General features: G+C 32.7%; 1 protein-coding gene across 1 annotated transcript in view; it reads right to left on the bottom strand.

Moving 5' to 3' along the window:
• Positions 1-14,112, bottom strand: part of ERGIC2 (ERGIC and golgi 2) — a 37,750-nt gene that overhangs the window by 10,277 nt on the left and 13,361 nt on the right. The window contains exons 4-9 of the mRNA XM_082849854.1: positions 13,871-13,917; positions 13,027-13,097; positions 8,097-8,137; positions 3,697-3,798; positions 2,407-2,502; positions 340-395 (exon numbers count right to left, since the gene is read on the bottom strand). Of these exons, the coding sequence (XP_082705980.1) occupies positions 340-395; positions 2,407-2,502; positions 3,697-3,798; positions 8,097-8,137; positions 13,027-13,097; positions 13,871-13,917 (413 nt within the window). The remainder of the gene's footprint in view (positions 1-339; positions 396-2,406; positions 2,503-3,696; positions 3,799-8,096; positions 8,138-13,026; positions 13,098-13,870; positions 13,918-14,112) is intronic.

Below are 14,112 nucleotides of genomic sequence, written 5' to 3' on the forward strand. Positions count from 1 at the left end.
ATATTTAAACAAGTTTCAAATATATTCTCTTCACTATCTGTAAAAACTATCAGAAAAAAAAAAATTAGCAGAAATGTGTACTAAGTGATATAAAGCACACCAAGGGTGCTTCTCCCTACCTCAGCAACTTCTGAGCTATGGCTAAAAAGAAATATAGGTAGCTTAAAGACAAGAGAAAATGGATTAGTCAATAAGTTAGATCATTTATTCTCTCCTTTAGATATCTTCTTTCAGCATACCCCACTTCCAAAGCCCTACCTCGCACCTGCACTGAAAATTAAAAAACACACTTTTTTAGCAAGGACATCTTCACAGAAAGAAATTTTAGAAACTGCTTACAGTCGTGGTTGACAAGTGCTGCCAAGTGTGCATGACCTCGGGGATGTGGAATTGCCCTGAAAGGAGGAAAAAAAGATTAAAGTAATAACATTTAAATACATAACTAATTAAAATCATAAAGGGGATCTTTCCTAAGTTATATAATTTTCTTAGTATAAAATAATATAACAACATACTTGGCCCATGATTTAAGTAGGTAAATCTCATCTCAGTAATGCAATAAACTGGGGGTTGGCAAACGTTTTCTGTAAAGAGTCAGACAGTGAATATTTTAGGTTTTGTGGGCCAAGATGCAAAACTGAAGATATTATGTAGTTACATAACAAGAGAGAAAACAAATTTTTACAAACTTATTAATGAAATTCAAATTATAATAGTAGTAATTGAGTACTTTTTTGGAATCCGGGTACTGGGAGATAACATTTTGCTTAACTGGGGTTTAGAGTTGACATTCCCTATTTTCAAAATCCCAGATAAGATAAGGATAGGATACAAACCAAATGCTTTTCCATTTGGCCTCTCTTATTGATAATATGAGTTATCACATGGAGAGGTAAGTGAAATTGAGAACAAAGGCCAAAATATAGAAGTTCTTCCAATATTTGTCAACGTTTCCCTCTTTCAGTTAGTTTTGGAGTAGGATATTGTTTTTATTCAGAAGTGCAATAAAACCATCTAAATTTCTTTGAGCCAACTATCATTTGTTGACTATATGATACCAAGAAATTCTAAGGTTCCCATCTACAGGTTGGGGATGGAGAGAATAGGCCCTGGCAACAGTAACAAAACAACAAAACATGAATGTTAAGAAGAGTGGGATAACAAAGACAAAGCAGGGAATTCCCTGGCAGCCCAGTGGTTAGGACTCAGCACTTTCACTGCCGAGGGCCCGGGTTTAACCCCTGGTTGAGGAAGTAAGATCTCACAACCCATGTGGCACAGCCAAAAAAACAAAACAAAGACAAAGCAAATGCCTGATTTGATCTGATCACTGTAAACACTGAAATAATTTTGCATAGAAGTCTAATGCTGTCTCTATATATTTAAAAAATCTCTAGCCACGCTCTGTCCTGCTTTATGGCCTTTCCCTCAGTCTAGATGCCATTCTCTCCTTTTATATATAAAATTCCTAACCATCCATTAGTGTTCAAAGGTTTCCCTCAATAAAGCCTCCACTGACTTGCAGAGTAGGTCAGGTACCTTGTTATATAGTTTCTTATCAGCCATAGTTTTCCTTTATAACTTCAAGACAACTATAATTAAATAATTATTAGTGTAATTTACTGTTTAAAATTCAGATTCTCTCACAGAATGTCAGCATCATAAGGGCAAAAACCCTTTCTCTGTTTTTCACTGCTTCATCTTTAGTATCTACCATGGTACTTTGCACATAGCAAGTACTCAAAAAATACTCTTCTTTTGCAATGAAGAATTGTTCAGCTTTGCAAGTCTAGATGGAAGGAAGGAAGGCAGGGAGAAAAGCAGAGAAAGAGAGAGGAGATAATCAGAGAATCTATTTATTCATTCAGGAATTTACCAAGTGTTTATTATATGACAGTTTCTGTGCTGGGTTCTGCTCATGAAGGCAGGTGGTCTGATATTTTTCCTTAACATTTACCCAATTTAACTTTATCCCAGACATATTTCTAACTACATCAAAATACTTGTCTCGTACTGGTCAGGGATTATATTTTGATGAGGATCACCAAAAGGAAAAACAAAACAAAAACCTAATATCCAACAAAATGAACAAATTAATGAAATGTCTAGGTAAGAGCTTTCTGGCTACTAAAACTTGGCAAGCTGAAGGTTTTAATTCATATTTACCTACAACTTATATACTTTAATATATGAAATATGACATGACTATTTTTCTTTTGTTTTGAAGCAGTAGTTTTTAAAGTTAGTAGTCTTCTCTATCCTGAGGTTGAAGGCTGAAGACATAAAAAATACACATTTTAAGAGTTCTCTAGTGGTTAGTTATATATTATTTGATTAACAAAGAATTTACTTTTAACCAAACTGCCAACTTGTTTAAAGTATTTTCAGTAAGTGAAAAGAACATACTTGCCCACAGTTATGTGAAAATTCCCTGCTACTTTATTGACATATAGATGACCACGAATTCTGCAAGCATCTGGAGGCTGTGATGAATCATCTTCCCTGTTACAACAAGATACATTTGAATTACTTACAGCGTATTCAATATAGTTACCATATTTCTGGTGAGAAAATTTTATAGATGGGAAAAAAAATAATCCCTAAAGATCAATTTTTAGATAATGTTCTAAATGTCAAAAGTAGAATAGCAGTTTTTTGAAGTCTACACTTTTATTAAAAAAATCTACAAAATGAAAAAAATTATATAATTATTATATATATATATTATTTACACAAATATAAAATTTCAAGGTCATTCAAATTTAACCAGAGGACTAAGTCTAATGAGAGAAGAAAAATTAAAAGTAAAGAATTACTAGTCCAACAAAGACATGCTTTTATCATGTTTCTGGTACTTTAGGGGACAGGAAGCGTTGGGAAAAAGAATGAGTAAGGGAAGGGCATGCCACTTAACTTCAAATAGACAATAACATTTTCTTCCTAAGCAAATGTAAAACCTCTGTATATTTTTAAATTTAAATGATCATTTTCATGATTATAGCATTTCCAAAGATCAGCTCTTCTAATCTATAAAAGAGACAAAAAGTGAAATAAAAACATGAAATTCCTAAAAAAACTTTATACATCTTCATAATGGTAAATGAAATTAATTTGTTCTTAAAACCTAGTACAATTTTATATGAAGGTGTACCATACACACATAAAAATGAAAATAATATTTGGGATAATCCTGATCAGTATCATAGGCCATAAATTTAAGAGTAAAAAAGACATCTTGAGACTTCCCTGGCGGTCCAGTGGTTAAGATTCTGTGCTTCCACTGCAGGGGGTGAGGGTTCAATCCCTGGTTGGGGAACTAAGATCCCATATGCCGCACGGTGCGGCCAAAAAAAAAAAAAGACATCTCATCATACAGAATGATTACATTTTCTCTAAGAAATATAAGATTCAGAGGAGTAAACCAATACTAAAATTATGTCACAATAAATTCTTTTTTTTTTTTTTGTGGTACGCGGGCCTCTCACTGTTGTGGCCTCTCTCGTTGCAAAACACAGGCTCTGGACGCGCAGGCTCAGTGGCCATGGCTCACGGGCCCAGCCGCTCTGCGGCATGTGGGATCTTCCCGGACCAGGGCACGAACCCATGTCCCCTGCATCGGCAGGCGGACTCTCAAGCACTGCACCACCAGGGAAGCCCCAATAAATTCTTAATAAATAGTCTCAAAAAATCTCCCACCTTGGTGGAAGTGCTGTTGATGCACTTTTAAAAGCACTTTTAAAGATCACATCTTGAAGTGAATGTTCTTCTTGCAGTCTACTCTGAATCAGCTGTAGCATCCTAAATACAAAAACAAGCAATAGTTAACAAATACAGTAAGACACACAGAGGAAGCCAACACTATTTTAAAAATAACACAGGTAGTTGACTTAGCTAACCCATACATTTATTATTACATAACTTTGTTCTAAAATAAAGTCCCAAGTATTCTTTGGTCATTTCCTTGAAAGCAGGAAAAGTGAGGGAGTATGGCTAGAGGTGTAACAGCTGGGGTCCTTAAGTCTGTCTAATTCCATCAGTAATGAATGTGTGGACACTAATTACATGTCCATTATTGGTGGAATCAGGGTCACCAAGAAAGAACTTCTGTTCACCTGAATATCTAAATTCATCTTTCATGCATGCACGCAGCAATAACAAAATTCTTAGTTTTTGTCAGGCACTGAATAAAGTGTTACAGATACAAAGAATGAGACAAATAAGGGGCCACATAATAGATGTGATGGACTTAAAGGGGCAGATTACTGGGGGTTAAATCCACACAGGAGCATCCAATTCTCATTACAAACCAGGCCACAGTGACATTTAATATCACCTAGTGTCTGCCTTTTCCAAAGAAACCTGAACTTTATCCTATGACAAGACCATTCTAAACGAACTATTATATTCCACCTATAATTTTTAAAAAGAACATCAGCATATAAGGTATAGGATTATAGAGAACAAAGTATTCATTTGAGAACTCATGCTTAGATTTTCTTTTTAAATATACTTCGCCACTAAAAACACATTAGTTGCTTGAAGATTTTTTTTTTTTACAAAATTGTTACATTTATATAACTCATGAAATTACTTATTCTGAAGAACAAAACCAAGAATAAAAGTATTTCTTCTCTCTAATATTTCTAATATTTTCAACAATAACTTTGTATCTTTAGATATAATCCTATTTTATATCCTTTAATCTATATCTTTATATAACTAACATCCAAAGCCACCTGTATCACAGTTCAAACTCAGCAAGTACAAAATTTACACCCAGAGGGAAAGGAGGGATGAATAGACAAAACCGGGAATTTTCAGGGCAGTAAAACTACAGGTACCGTAATGGTGAGTACATGTCATTATGTATTTGTTAAAACTCACAGAGTGTACATCTCCAAGAGTGAACTCTAACGTAAACTATGGACTCTGGGCAATAATGATGTGTTCATGTAGGTGCATAGATTGTAAGAAATGTACTACTCTGGTGTGGGATATTGATAATAATGAAGGCTGTACACGGGTGGGGGCAGGGGATATTTGGGTACTCTGTACTTTTCACTCAGTTTTGCTGTAAACCTAAAAATACTCTTAAAAAGTCTTTAAAATATATATACACATACATACACACACATAAATAACTTGGAAAAATTATTAACAAACATAGGAACTTAAAGAAGAAGCAAATGTAATTGAGAATATATTTCACATCCCATCATAATGATATAATAAACATTTTTTAGAAGTGCAAGCGAGAGATAAAGATAAAATACGTATGTACCACCCACTAAGAACACTGGTAACAGGCCTATTTAAAATAAAAAGTCATTTTTATACTGTAAATTTAGTATAAATAAAAAACAGTAATCAGGAAGGCTATGTCTAGGCTTTGAGATTTCCTTTTACTAAAGGAAAGAGATTAATTGGGATCCTAAATATTTTAAGAAAGCAGAACAATTGAAAGACAACTTAAATATCTTTTAGCAAATTCTACAGGTAAAGAACGTTTTGGTATGCACATTATTCAGGTTGTTAGGTCTTAGGCATCTCTAATCCATTCAAGAATATTTGTTTAGAAGCAGAACATGATAATCTAGGAAGCTTCAAGAGGCCAGATCCCATCTTCAGATTTACATGTACAAAGACTTAAAATCTTTAGATCTAATGCTAACAGAAATTGAAAGCTTCATATTTTTGCATGTCTTGTATTTCCAGAGTTCAACTTTTATTGTTTGGTCAGTGGGAAAAGAGGTTGATGACACCAAACTGTATGCTGTATGTGTGTCTTCTGTTTCCAGAGTTTAACTTTTAGTGCTGGGCAATGGCAAAAGAGGTTGATGACACCAAACTGTGTGTGTGTGTGTGTGTGTGTGTGTGTGTGTGTGTGTGTGTGTGTATACGTGTATAACTGTGTGTGTGTGTGTGTGTGTGTATACGTGTATAACTTCTGCCTCAAATATACCAATAAATACCCAAGTTTATATTCCATATATAAAAGGATGTAGAAAATTCTACTACGATGGAAAATGTCTATCATTTTAACAGTAAAAACACAATCTCTTCTCTCACTTACTACTAGTCTTGAACACTAAATAAAATTCTAGATGAAAGGAGACTTCTCACTTTAACATTTCTGGAATAAAGTAATGTATTTCATCTCTGGATGGCTCTCTACTAAAAGCGCTAGAAGCCCAGACACCTAATATTCAGTTATTTTGTTCAATACATTCGTTTCAACTTTAATTTTAAAAGCTCTCCAAATGGTGAAAGTAGAAATTAAAAGAGAAAGGCCTTTGAAATGTACTTAGGGACTAGAAAAAAAAAAAAAAAAAAGGGTAAAAAAATTTTTTTGTAATAATCTTAAATTAGGTAATGCCTTTTTAAGCATAAGACATAGTCTAGAAAACAAAAAGAAAGGAAAGAGTGGGGATGGGGTAACTATTTAAAACAAAGAACTAATTTCTTTAATATACAAAAAATTGGGCTTCCCTGGTGGCACAGTGGTTAAGAATCCACCTGCCAATGCAGGGGACATGGGTTTGAGCCCTGGTCCAAGAAGATCTCATATGCCGCGGAGCAACTAAGCCTGTGTGCCACAACTACTGAGCCTGCACTCCACTTTAGAGCCCACGAGCCAAGGCTACTGAAGCCCGTGTGCCTAGAGCCCGTGGTCCGCAACAAGAGAAGCCACTGCAATGAGAAGCCCAGCACAGCAATGAAGAGCAGCGCCACCCCCACCCCCACCCCCACACCCCGCTCGCCACAACTAGAGAAAGCCCTTGCGTAGCAACAAAGACCCAATGCAGCCAAAAAACAAACAAAACAAAACAAAAAATTATTTAAAGTTATTAAGAAAACAACCAAGCAAAATGGGCATACGGCATGAGCAATTAGTTTCACACACACAAAAATACAAATGGGAAAAAAATAATCCACAGATATTAAACTGATTTACAAAGAAATGCTAACTAAAACAAGTACAATACCAGTTTTCACCAATCAAATTGGCAAAAATAAAAAAAGTCTGGTTATACCCACTGTTGGTGAGGTTGTATAGAAACAAGTACTCTCACATACTGATAGCTTTGGAATATAAATGAAACTATTTGGGGAAGATGTTTGGCATTATCTATCAAAATTTTTTTCCAGTTTTACTAATATATAACATTGTATAAGACTAAGGTATAAACATATGATTTGACAGATGTATATATGTGAAATGATTACCACCATAAGTTTAGTTAACAACCACCACCTACCTCACCATTACAAATTTTCTTCCTTGTCATGAGAACTTATCAAAACATTAAATATACTCTAAAAGATAAATTTCTTTTCTAGAAACTTTATATACATATACATATATTCACTCAAGTACATGAGGAATATATATATATATATATATATATACACACATTCACACAAGGAATTAGATTCAAGAATTTTCACTGAGCATTGATATTAGAATCTTTGCAAGCAATCTAAATGCCCATCGATAAGTATCCAATTAAATAAATTATAGCTTATCCATAAAAGGTACCACTATATGTACTTAAGTGGGAAGATGTGCAAAATATAAGGTTAGGTTGGAAAAAGAAAGTTATAAAACAAATGTATAGAATGACCCCATTTGTATTAGGAAAAAAATAACATAAGCAAATATGGAAACATGTAGAAAATTATACACAAACAGAATATTTCTAGCAGGCTACACAAGAAATTTAACTCTGGTTATTACCACCAGTTAGTGGCACTAGGTTTAGAGAATGATGAGGAGGCTTTTACTTTCACTTTATATCCTTTATATTCAAATTTGATCATATATTGCTTTTAAAATTTTTTAAATAGTTAATACAATTTTAAATGAAAACTAAAATGTATTTATGATTCAAAGTGCATTAAAGACTATATGACTTTCCTAAGATCTGATAAAATCTTTGAAAGTGTAAAGATTATATTATATACTATATTCTGCTAATATTTCATCCAAAGAAATGCCTAGATAAATATATTAATCTATGAATAATATACAGTAGACAAAATAGACAAAGCATGATCTAATTTCTATGGACCACAATACTTTGTTTACTTATTACCTCTGCCACTCTTTTTGCTGTGGTGAAAGATCAAATATTGCCTGAAATAAAGGAAAACATAATCACTAGCACTGTCAATTTCTCTTGGCTCTTATATCATAATTTTTTAAAATTTTCTTTGACCAAGGAACAAATTTATAATAACATTAAAAACAAGTATTCATAATTTACATTTAATCTTCCATAAGTCAAACTAAAAAATTTAAAATTTTACTCAAAAGTAGTATAAAGAAATTTCACTAACTGCAAATATTTTTCTATTACAGTTATCTACATTTATAGGAATGGATACAATGCAATCTATCACATGTACAAAATGGTATTTTAAGACTTAAAATCATTTAAATGATGCCAGCATGAAACTTAAGTATTTAAAAGAGAAGAAGAAATGAAAAAGACATACAGCTTAAGTATAATATTCAAGCATCCAAAGCCCATATTCTTGCCAGGAAAATACCATGATAAAATCAAAAAGTTTTGAAATGACCTAACAATGTCACTATAATTCCCAAATGTATTAATCAAGAAAGAATAATTCAAGAAATTTTATCTAGGCACTATGTTCACCAATTCAAAGACAAACTTAGCTACTTTGTAGAATCAGAGGAAAAGAGGCAAACTTCTCACAGTTTGTGGCAATACCCACAATTTAATTTTCCAACAAAAAGTCCACTTTTGATTTTTAAAAGGCGATTTATAACAAGGCATATTAATTCTACTTTCTAACTTATCAATATTATTAATGATCCCTCCATAATCATGCCCTAACCTACTACTCTCTCACTATAAATCCTTTCTCTTTAACCCCTCATTCCATCAGACAGTTCTACCTCTGTGCCTTTGGTTATTTAATTATATCAACCTGGAACCTTCCTCTCCTGTAACTGTGACCCTAATGTCAGTCTAAATTCTATATGCCACTTGCTCTAGGTTAATGATTACAGTGAAATTACTTTGATTACTCCTCCTGCTGAACTTGTCTATACCTTGCTTCCCAACCTTTTTCACAGCACAGCACACAAAGAAAGTGCTATAAAACACACCATGGCAAACAGATGAGGCTACATGCAACTGCTCCCCAGTTACCTTGTGAATAAAACTACTGACAGCAGGGACTATGTGATTCACCCTTTGACTTCCCCAAACTGCTCGGTATAGTGCTTAACACAGCGGGTAAAGAACCACTGAGTGGCCTACTTTGTGCTCGGCACTATGCTACTTAAATCATCATCTCACTTAACCTTCATAACAACCTTGTGAGTTTGTTATTATTCTCTCCTTTTTATATATAAAAAAGAACTCAAAAGATTAAAAAATTTTTTGAAAAATCACAGATAATGAAGGTCAGTATATAAACCCAACTATGTCAGATTCCTCACTTTCTCACATCCCTAAAAGCAGTTCTTTTCTTTAAATAAATAGTAGCTATCATAGCATATTGTGTGATCATGGTTTAGAAACCAGTAAAATTATTAGAATTAAGTTTTTAATATTCAGACTGCATATTAAAAGAATGAGTGAAAATTTAAAAACAAGTAAAAATTATCTCAAATAATTTTACATTAATAATAATTCTTAAATATTTTAATATAAATTAGGACAAGGGAATGAATACTTACCAGAAACACTGTTAAACGTTTTAAAAATTACTGATAAAAATATACAATTACATATTTTTAAGTTTCTAACTTTCTGGCTAAGACATGACTTTTAGTTCATGACAGTTAAATTAAAATAAAACTTTCCTCTCCTACAAATGATTGAAAGAAATGGCAGAAGCTGTTACAATGGAATAATCAAAGATCCTGCCACAATTACATAATTCTAACATATTCATCAGTGCCTAACACCTGCAATGCATTATGCTTTACATTTTGTGAGCTATAAAGAAGAAAAAATAAAGTAATTGCTTTTCAGGAGCTTAGAATGTAGCTGAAGAGACAAGCTGTCCAGAAAAAATATTTATTAAAAAAATCAGAGACTTAATAAACGTGAAGAGAGTGGGAGTGACAGACACTCAGTATGGAGCGAATGCTAGAAAAACAGCATAAATAAATTTTAGAGGATAAGTTCAAGATGATTATCTCCTCAAATTCTCACAATGTCCAAAGAAACAGAAAAATGAGGACAGAAACTGTATCATTATTTTAAATCATTTTAAATAGCATCCATATGTTGGAAATTATCAAAAACTTATGCAAGACAGCATACAAGGGAGACTAAATTGAGAAAAGAGCCCAACACATAATTTATTTCACGGGACAGGAAAATCCATGTAAGCAGTGAATCCCCAATTCAGAGTAACAGAGGAAAACAGGTGATAAAAGATAACAAGACACTTGAGGAAGAGACAGTCACCATCCTAAGACTTCTAGCAGTTCAATTGAGTGCCAGAGACCACATCACAAAGGGCATTCCACAGCATTATTATTCCTAGCTTACATGTGACCTGGACTGTATTCTAAATTAAGCAAAACTACTGCTACAGCTGGCTGCTAATGAGGACAGTCACACCAGTTAAAGAAAAAAGGAATTACCCTAGCTAAATTTAACCTGTCAAAACAAATACGGAAAAGGAAATGTGGGGTGCCCTGGTGAACTACTCTGCCATCCTGAACCCAATGTGACTTCCTCCTTTCTTTTCAAAAGCATCTGACGCTCTAATTTTGCTTAGAAGAAACACAGTATATCTAAACTATATATCCTTCTCCTTTCATTTACATCTGGGAAAAAAAAAAGTGGGGGCGGGGAGGGAAAGGGAACCAACATAACTCAAGTCTATCTCAACTCTCAGTCAGTTAACTGGCCATTTATTTTCCCATCCTAAAGATGAACAAGAAAATAGATAGCTAGATAGACAAAAAGATTCATCAATTTGAAAGAAGTGGTAAATCTGAGGTCCGAGGGCTAATTTTCCTCTGTGATACCATTTCTAAAAAGAAGAAGAAAAGTGAAGTTTTTCTAATTATTTCTCAATGAGATTTATCATCATGAAGACAGAAAAAAAACGGAGTGATCTGCAATATATCAAAGGTGGAAAATATAATCACTGAATTTTAAAACATAATGAAGGCATTGAAAAAAAAAAGATTGATCCTGCTGGATCAAGGTCATCTCCCAGAACTCACAGATAAAGTTCAAAATATGCATCTTATGCAAGAATTGATAAAAAATACTGAGAACCACTCCATGAAATTCAACATCACTTGATAAGAATTTTAAAAAACAGAGGTAAAACCATTACTCTGAACATCATTAAAGCAAACAAACAAGCAAAAAACACTTAAAACTTCAGATCATTAATACCATCAAAAGCCAAAAATAACTGAAGGGGATCCACACTTGGATATACAGGATAAATATTTGAATTTCAAAAGTAAAAGAAAAAAGCATATAAGTAGATAAATATGTTACCTACAAAGAAAAAAAAATGTGCCAGAAGGCAATAAAGGAATGTCTATAAAGTTCTGAGTGTAAAACACCATAAAGCAAGAATTCTATCCTCAGCCAACCTTACATGTATTGAGAACAGAATGACATAGGCGGTCTGTCATAAAACATAACCCACATATTCTTGCTGATAAAGAAGTCACAAAAAGTCCCTCACAAAACGATAAACAAAAATAAAGAAACTAAGAAGGGTAGAAAGTAAAAGCAATAAAACATAAAGTTGAATAATTATTCCTAAAATAGTATGAAACAGAATACAAATGTTAGTGTCTGATAATAATCATCTAGATCTAAATTTCCAGATAATAGTTTAACATGCAATAACATGGTACCTGAATTTGTAAGGTTCCTAACCTCATTTAAAATTACTGATATCAATTTTTTGAGTGGCAATACAGGAGTTAGGAAGTAGGGTGGTTCAGAGTGGCAGTAACAAAAGTTACTTTTTCTTTAGAAAATTTTATTTTAAAAGTGTGTATCAAAAGGCATAAATATATTTTGTTCATGTAAACTAAAAATAATTTGGTAATCAAAACTGACCTAAGAGCTTCCCTTTTTTCTCCTCCACCTATTCAGTTACTTCTAATCCTCCTCCATCACCTTTAGTCTTCACTTTGCAATTCTGTTTAAAGAGGGTTCACAACTGTCAATGGTAAACAAAACAACTCAAGAATGCATGGGTAAACATAAGTACCACAATGCCAACAGAGCAGTCAAAGGCAGAGTAGCTGGGAGTTCCACGTTTTGTTTTCTAAAGCTTCTTTAGGGCTAGTTCTGATCATGACCTGTTATCACCCACCCCTGTAATGTGATACCTGCCCCTGTAATGTGATGGTGTTTTCTAACAAATTAATTCTATTACACACAACTTGTACTATGAAAACAATAAGAGAATGTCAGTATTTCATTAGGTCTGGGAAATGGAGGTGTGAAGGAGAGAGGAAGAACTAAATGCATATGAAATTTCTCCTCTTAGATAATGCTTCATTCTTGATTACAAGAGAAATATAGCTCAAACATTTTTAAGAACTTAAATTTGGTAAAAGAAGAATACAAATAAGACATAGAATTTCAAAATCATTAGAAGAAAAGAAGAAAATTTCATCACTATAGCAACTGTATAAAAGAGAAAAGGAAACTGTTAGGAAGCATTAACAAAAAGTATAAAATAAGTATAAGATTATAGAGGCTTATCCAGAATGCTTACAAGGCTTTGGTTTAGATATAATTTGGTAATTAGATATAATTTTTTTCTTCCCCCTAAATGTTTACAAAGAATATTTCTGTTTATTTGTTTTGTTTTTGTTTTATTTTTTACTGAAGTATAGCTGATTTACAATGTTGTATACTACTTTTGAATTAAGAAAATATATTTTTAAAAAACTAGCTCAGACAAAATTAAAAGCAAATATCAAAACTGTCTTCAAGGGAACAATTCCTCAAAGCATACTATTTAAAAGAACATGTAAATCAAACTTACTGGTTCATAAACTAGACCATCTGCAGATGCAACCATTGTTTCTGCTAAATCCAATACATCTGCTCCAATATCTGCATAAAAAAGAATTAGAAGTTTTATATTCTATGCTGAGAGTCAAACTATATCCACTACCCACTAACATAAGAAAAAATAAATGGAAAAGGAAAAGAGATTTAAGGTTGTTCTTAGATGAAATCTTTTAGAAATTAATTTCCTTAATAGGATAAAATGATTTCACACTTTAAAAAATTTTGTCTGAACTACTGAATTCTTGGTCTCTACTTTTCAAGCAGTAATTTAAGACACAATTTAAGATGAAAAAACATCCTCATTTTTGAGAACTATACTGATTCAAACATTATCTATCTAGCATATTAACATTTTTCCACTTCTACCAGTATAATTAAGTGAAGCCAGCGAAGAAAACAGAAAAGAGTAACATCACCATTAACTCAAAAGATTTGGATCCGTATTTTAATATGCAGAAGTAAAAGTAAAGGGTAGTAAATTGAAACTGTGAAAGAGGATATGTTTCTGGAATGTGGATGTAAAAACCAGTATGCCAAACAAGAAAGAAATAAAGGATATACCTAAACTAGAACTTCGATTTATAAAAATTTCCTCCAATTTTCTTTCATTTTAATTATACTAATTTGAGAGTTAAATCTCTTTATGGAGAAGAAATTTAAAGAATACAAGCTGGGAAGAAAAACAATTTGTATTCTTAAATTAAGATATCATAAAGGAAAAATAAAGTTAAAACAACCAGTGGCTTTTACTTTTTACTAGCAACTGTTTAAACCATAATCTATATATGCAATCATCAGGTTAAACACGTACTTACACTGACACTTCATGGCAACAGTAATATCTATATTGATTCTCAATTTGCTAAAAGACAAAAAGGAAACATTAGAACCTACCAATTGATCAACAAAACATGATGAATATAAATCAACTGATCTATGAAAAACTTGGACTTCATACAGAATAAAATATGTCAATTAGAACTTGGATAGCATTCATATGGGCAAAACAAAGGCACTTTAAAAGTAAAAATCCTATTTTGTAATTATTCCAAAAGTC

The sequence above is a fragment of the Leucopleurus acutus genome (assembly GCF_964270905.1).
Source record: "Leucopleurus acutus genome assembly, chromosome: 11".
NCBI classification, from domain to species: domain Eukaryota; kingdom Metazoa; phylum Chordata; class Mammalia; order Artiodactyla; family Delphinidae; genus Leucopleurus; species Leucopleurus acutus.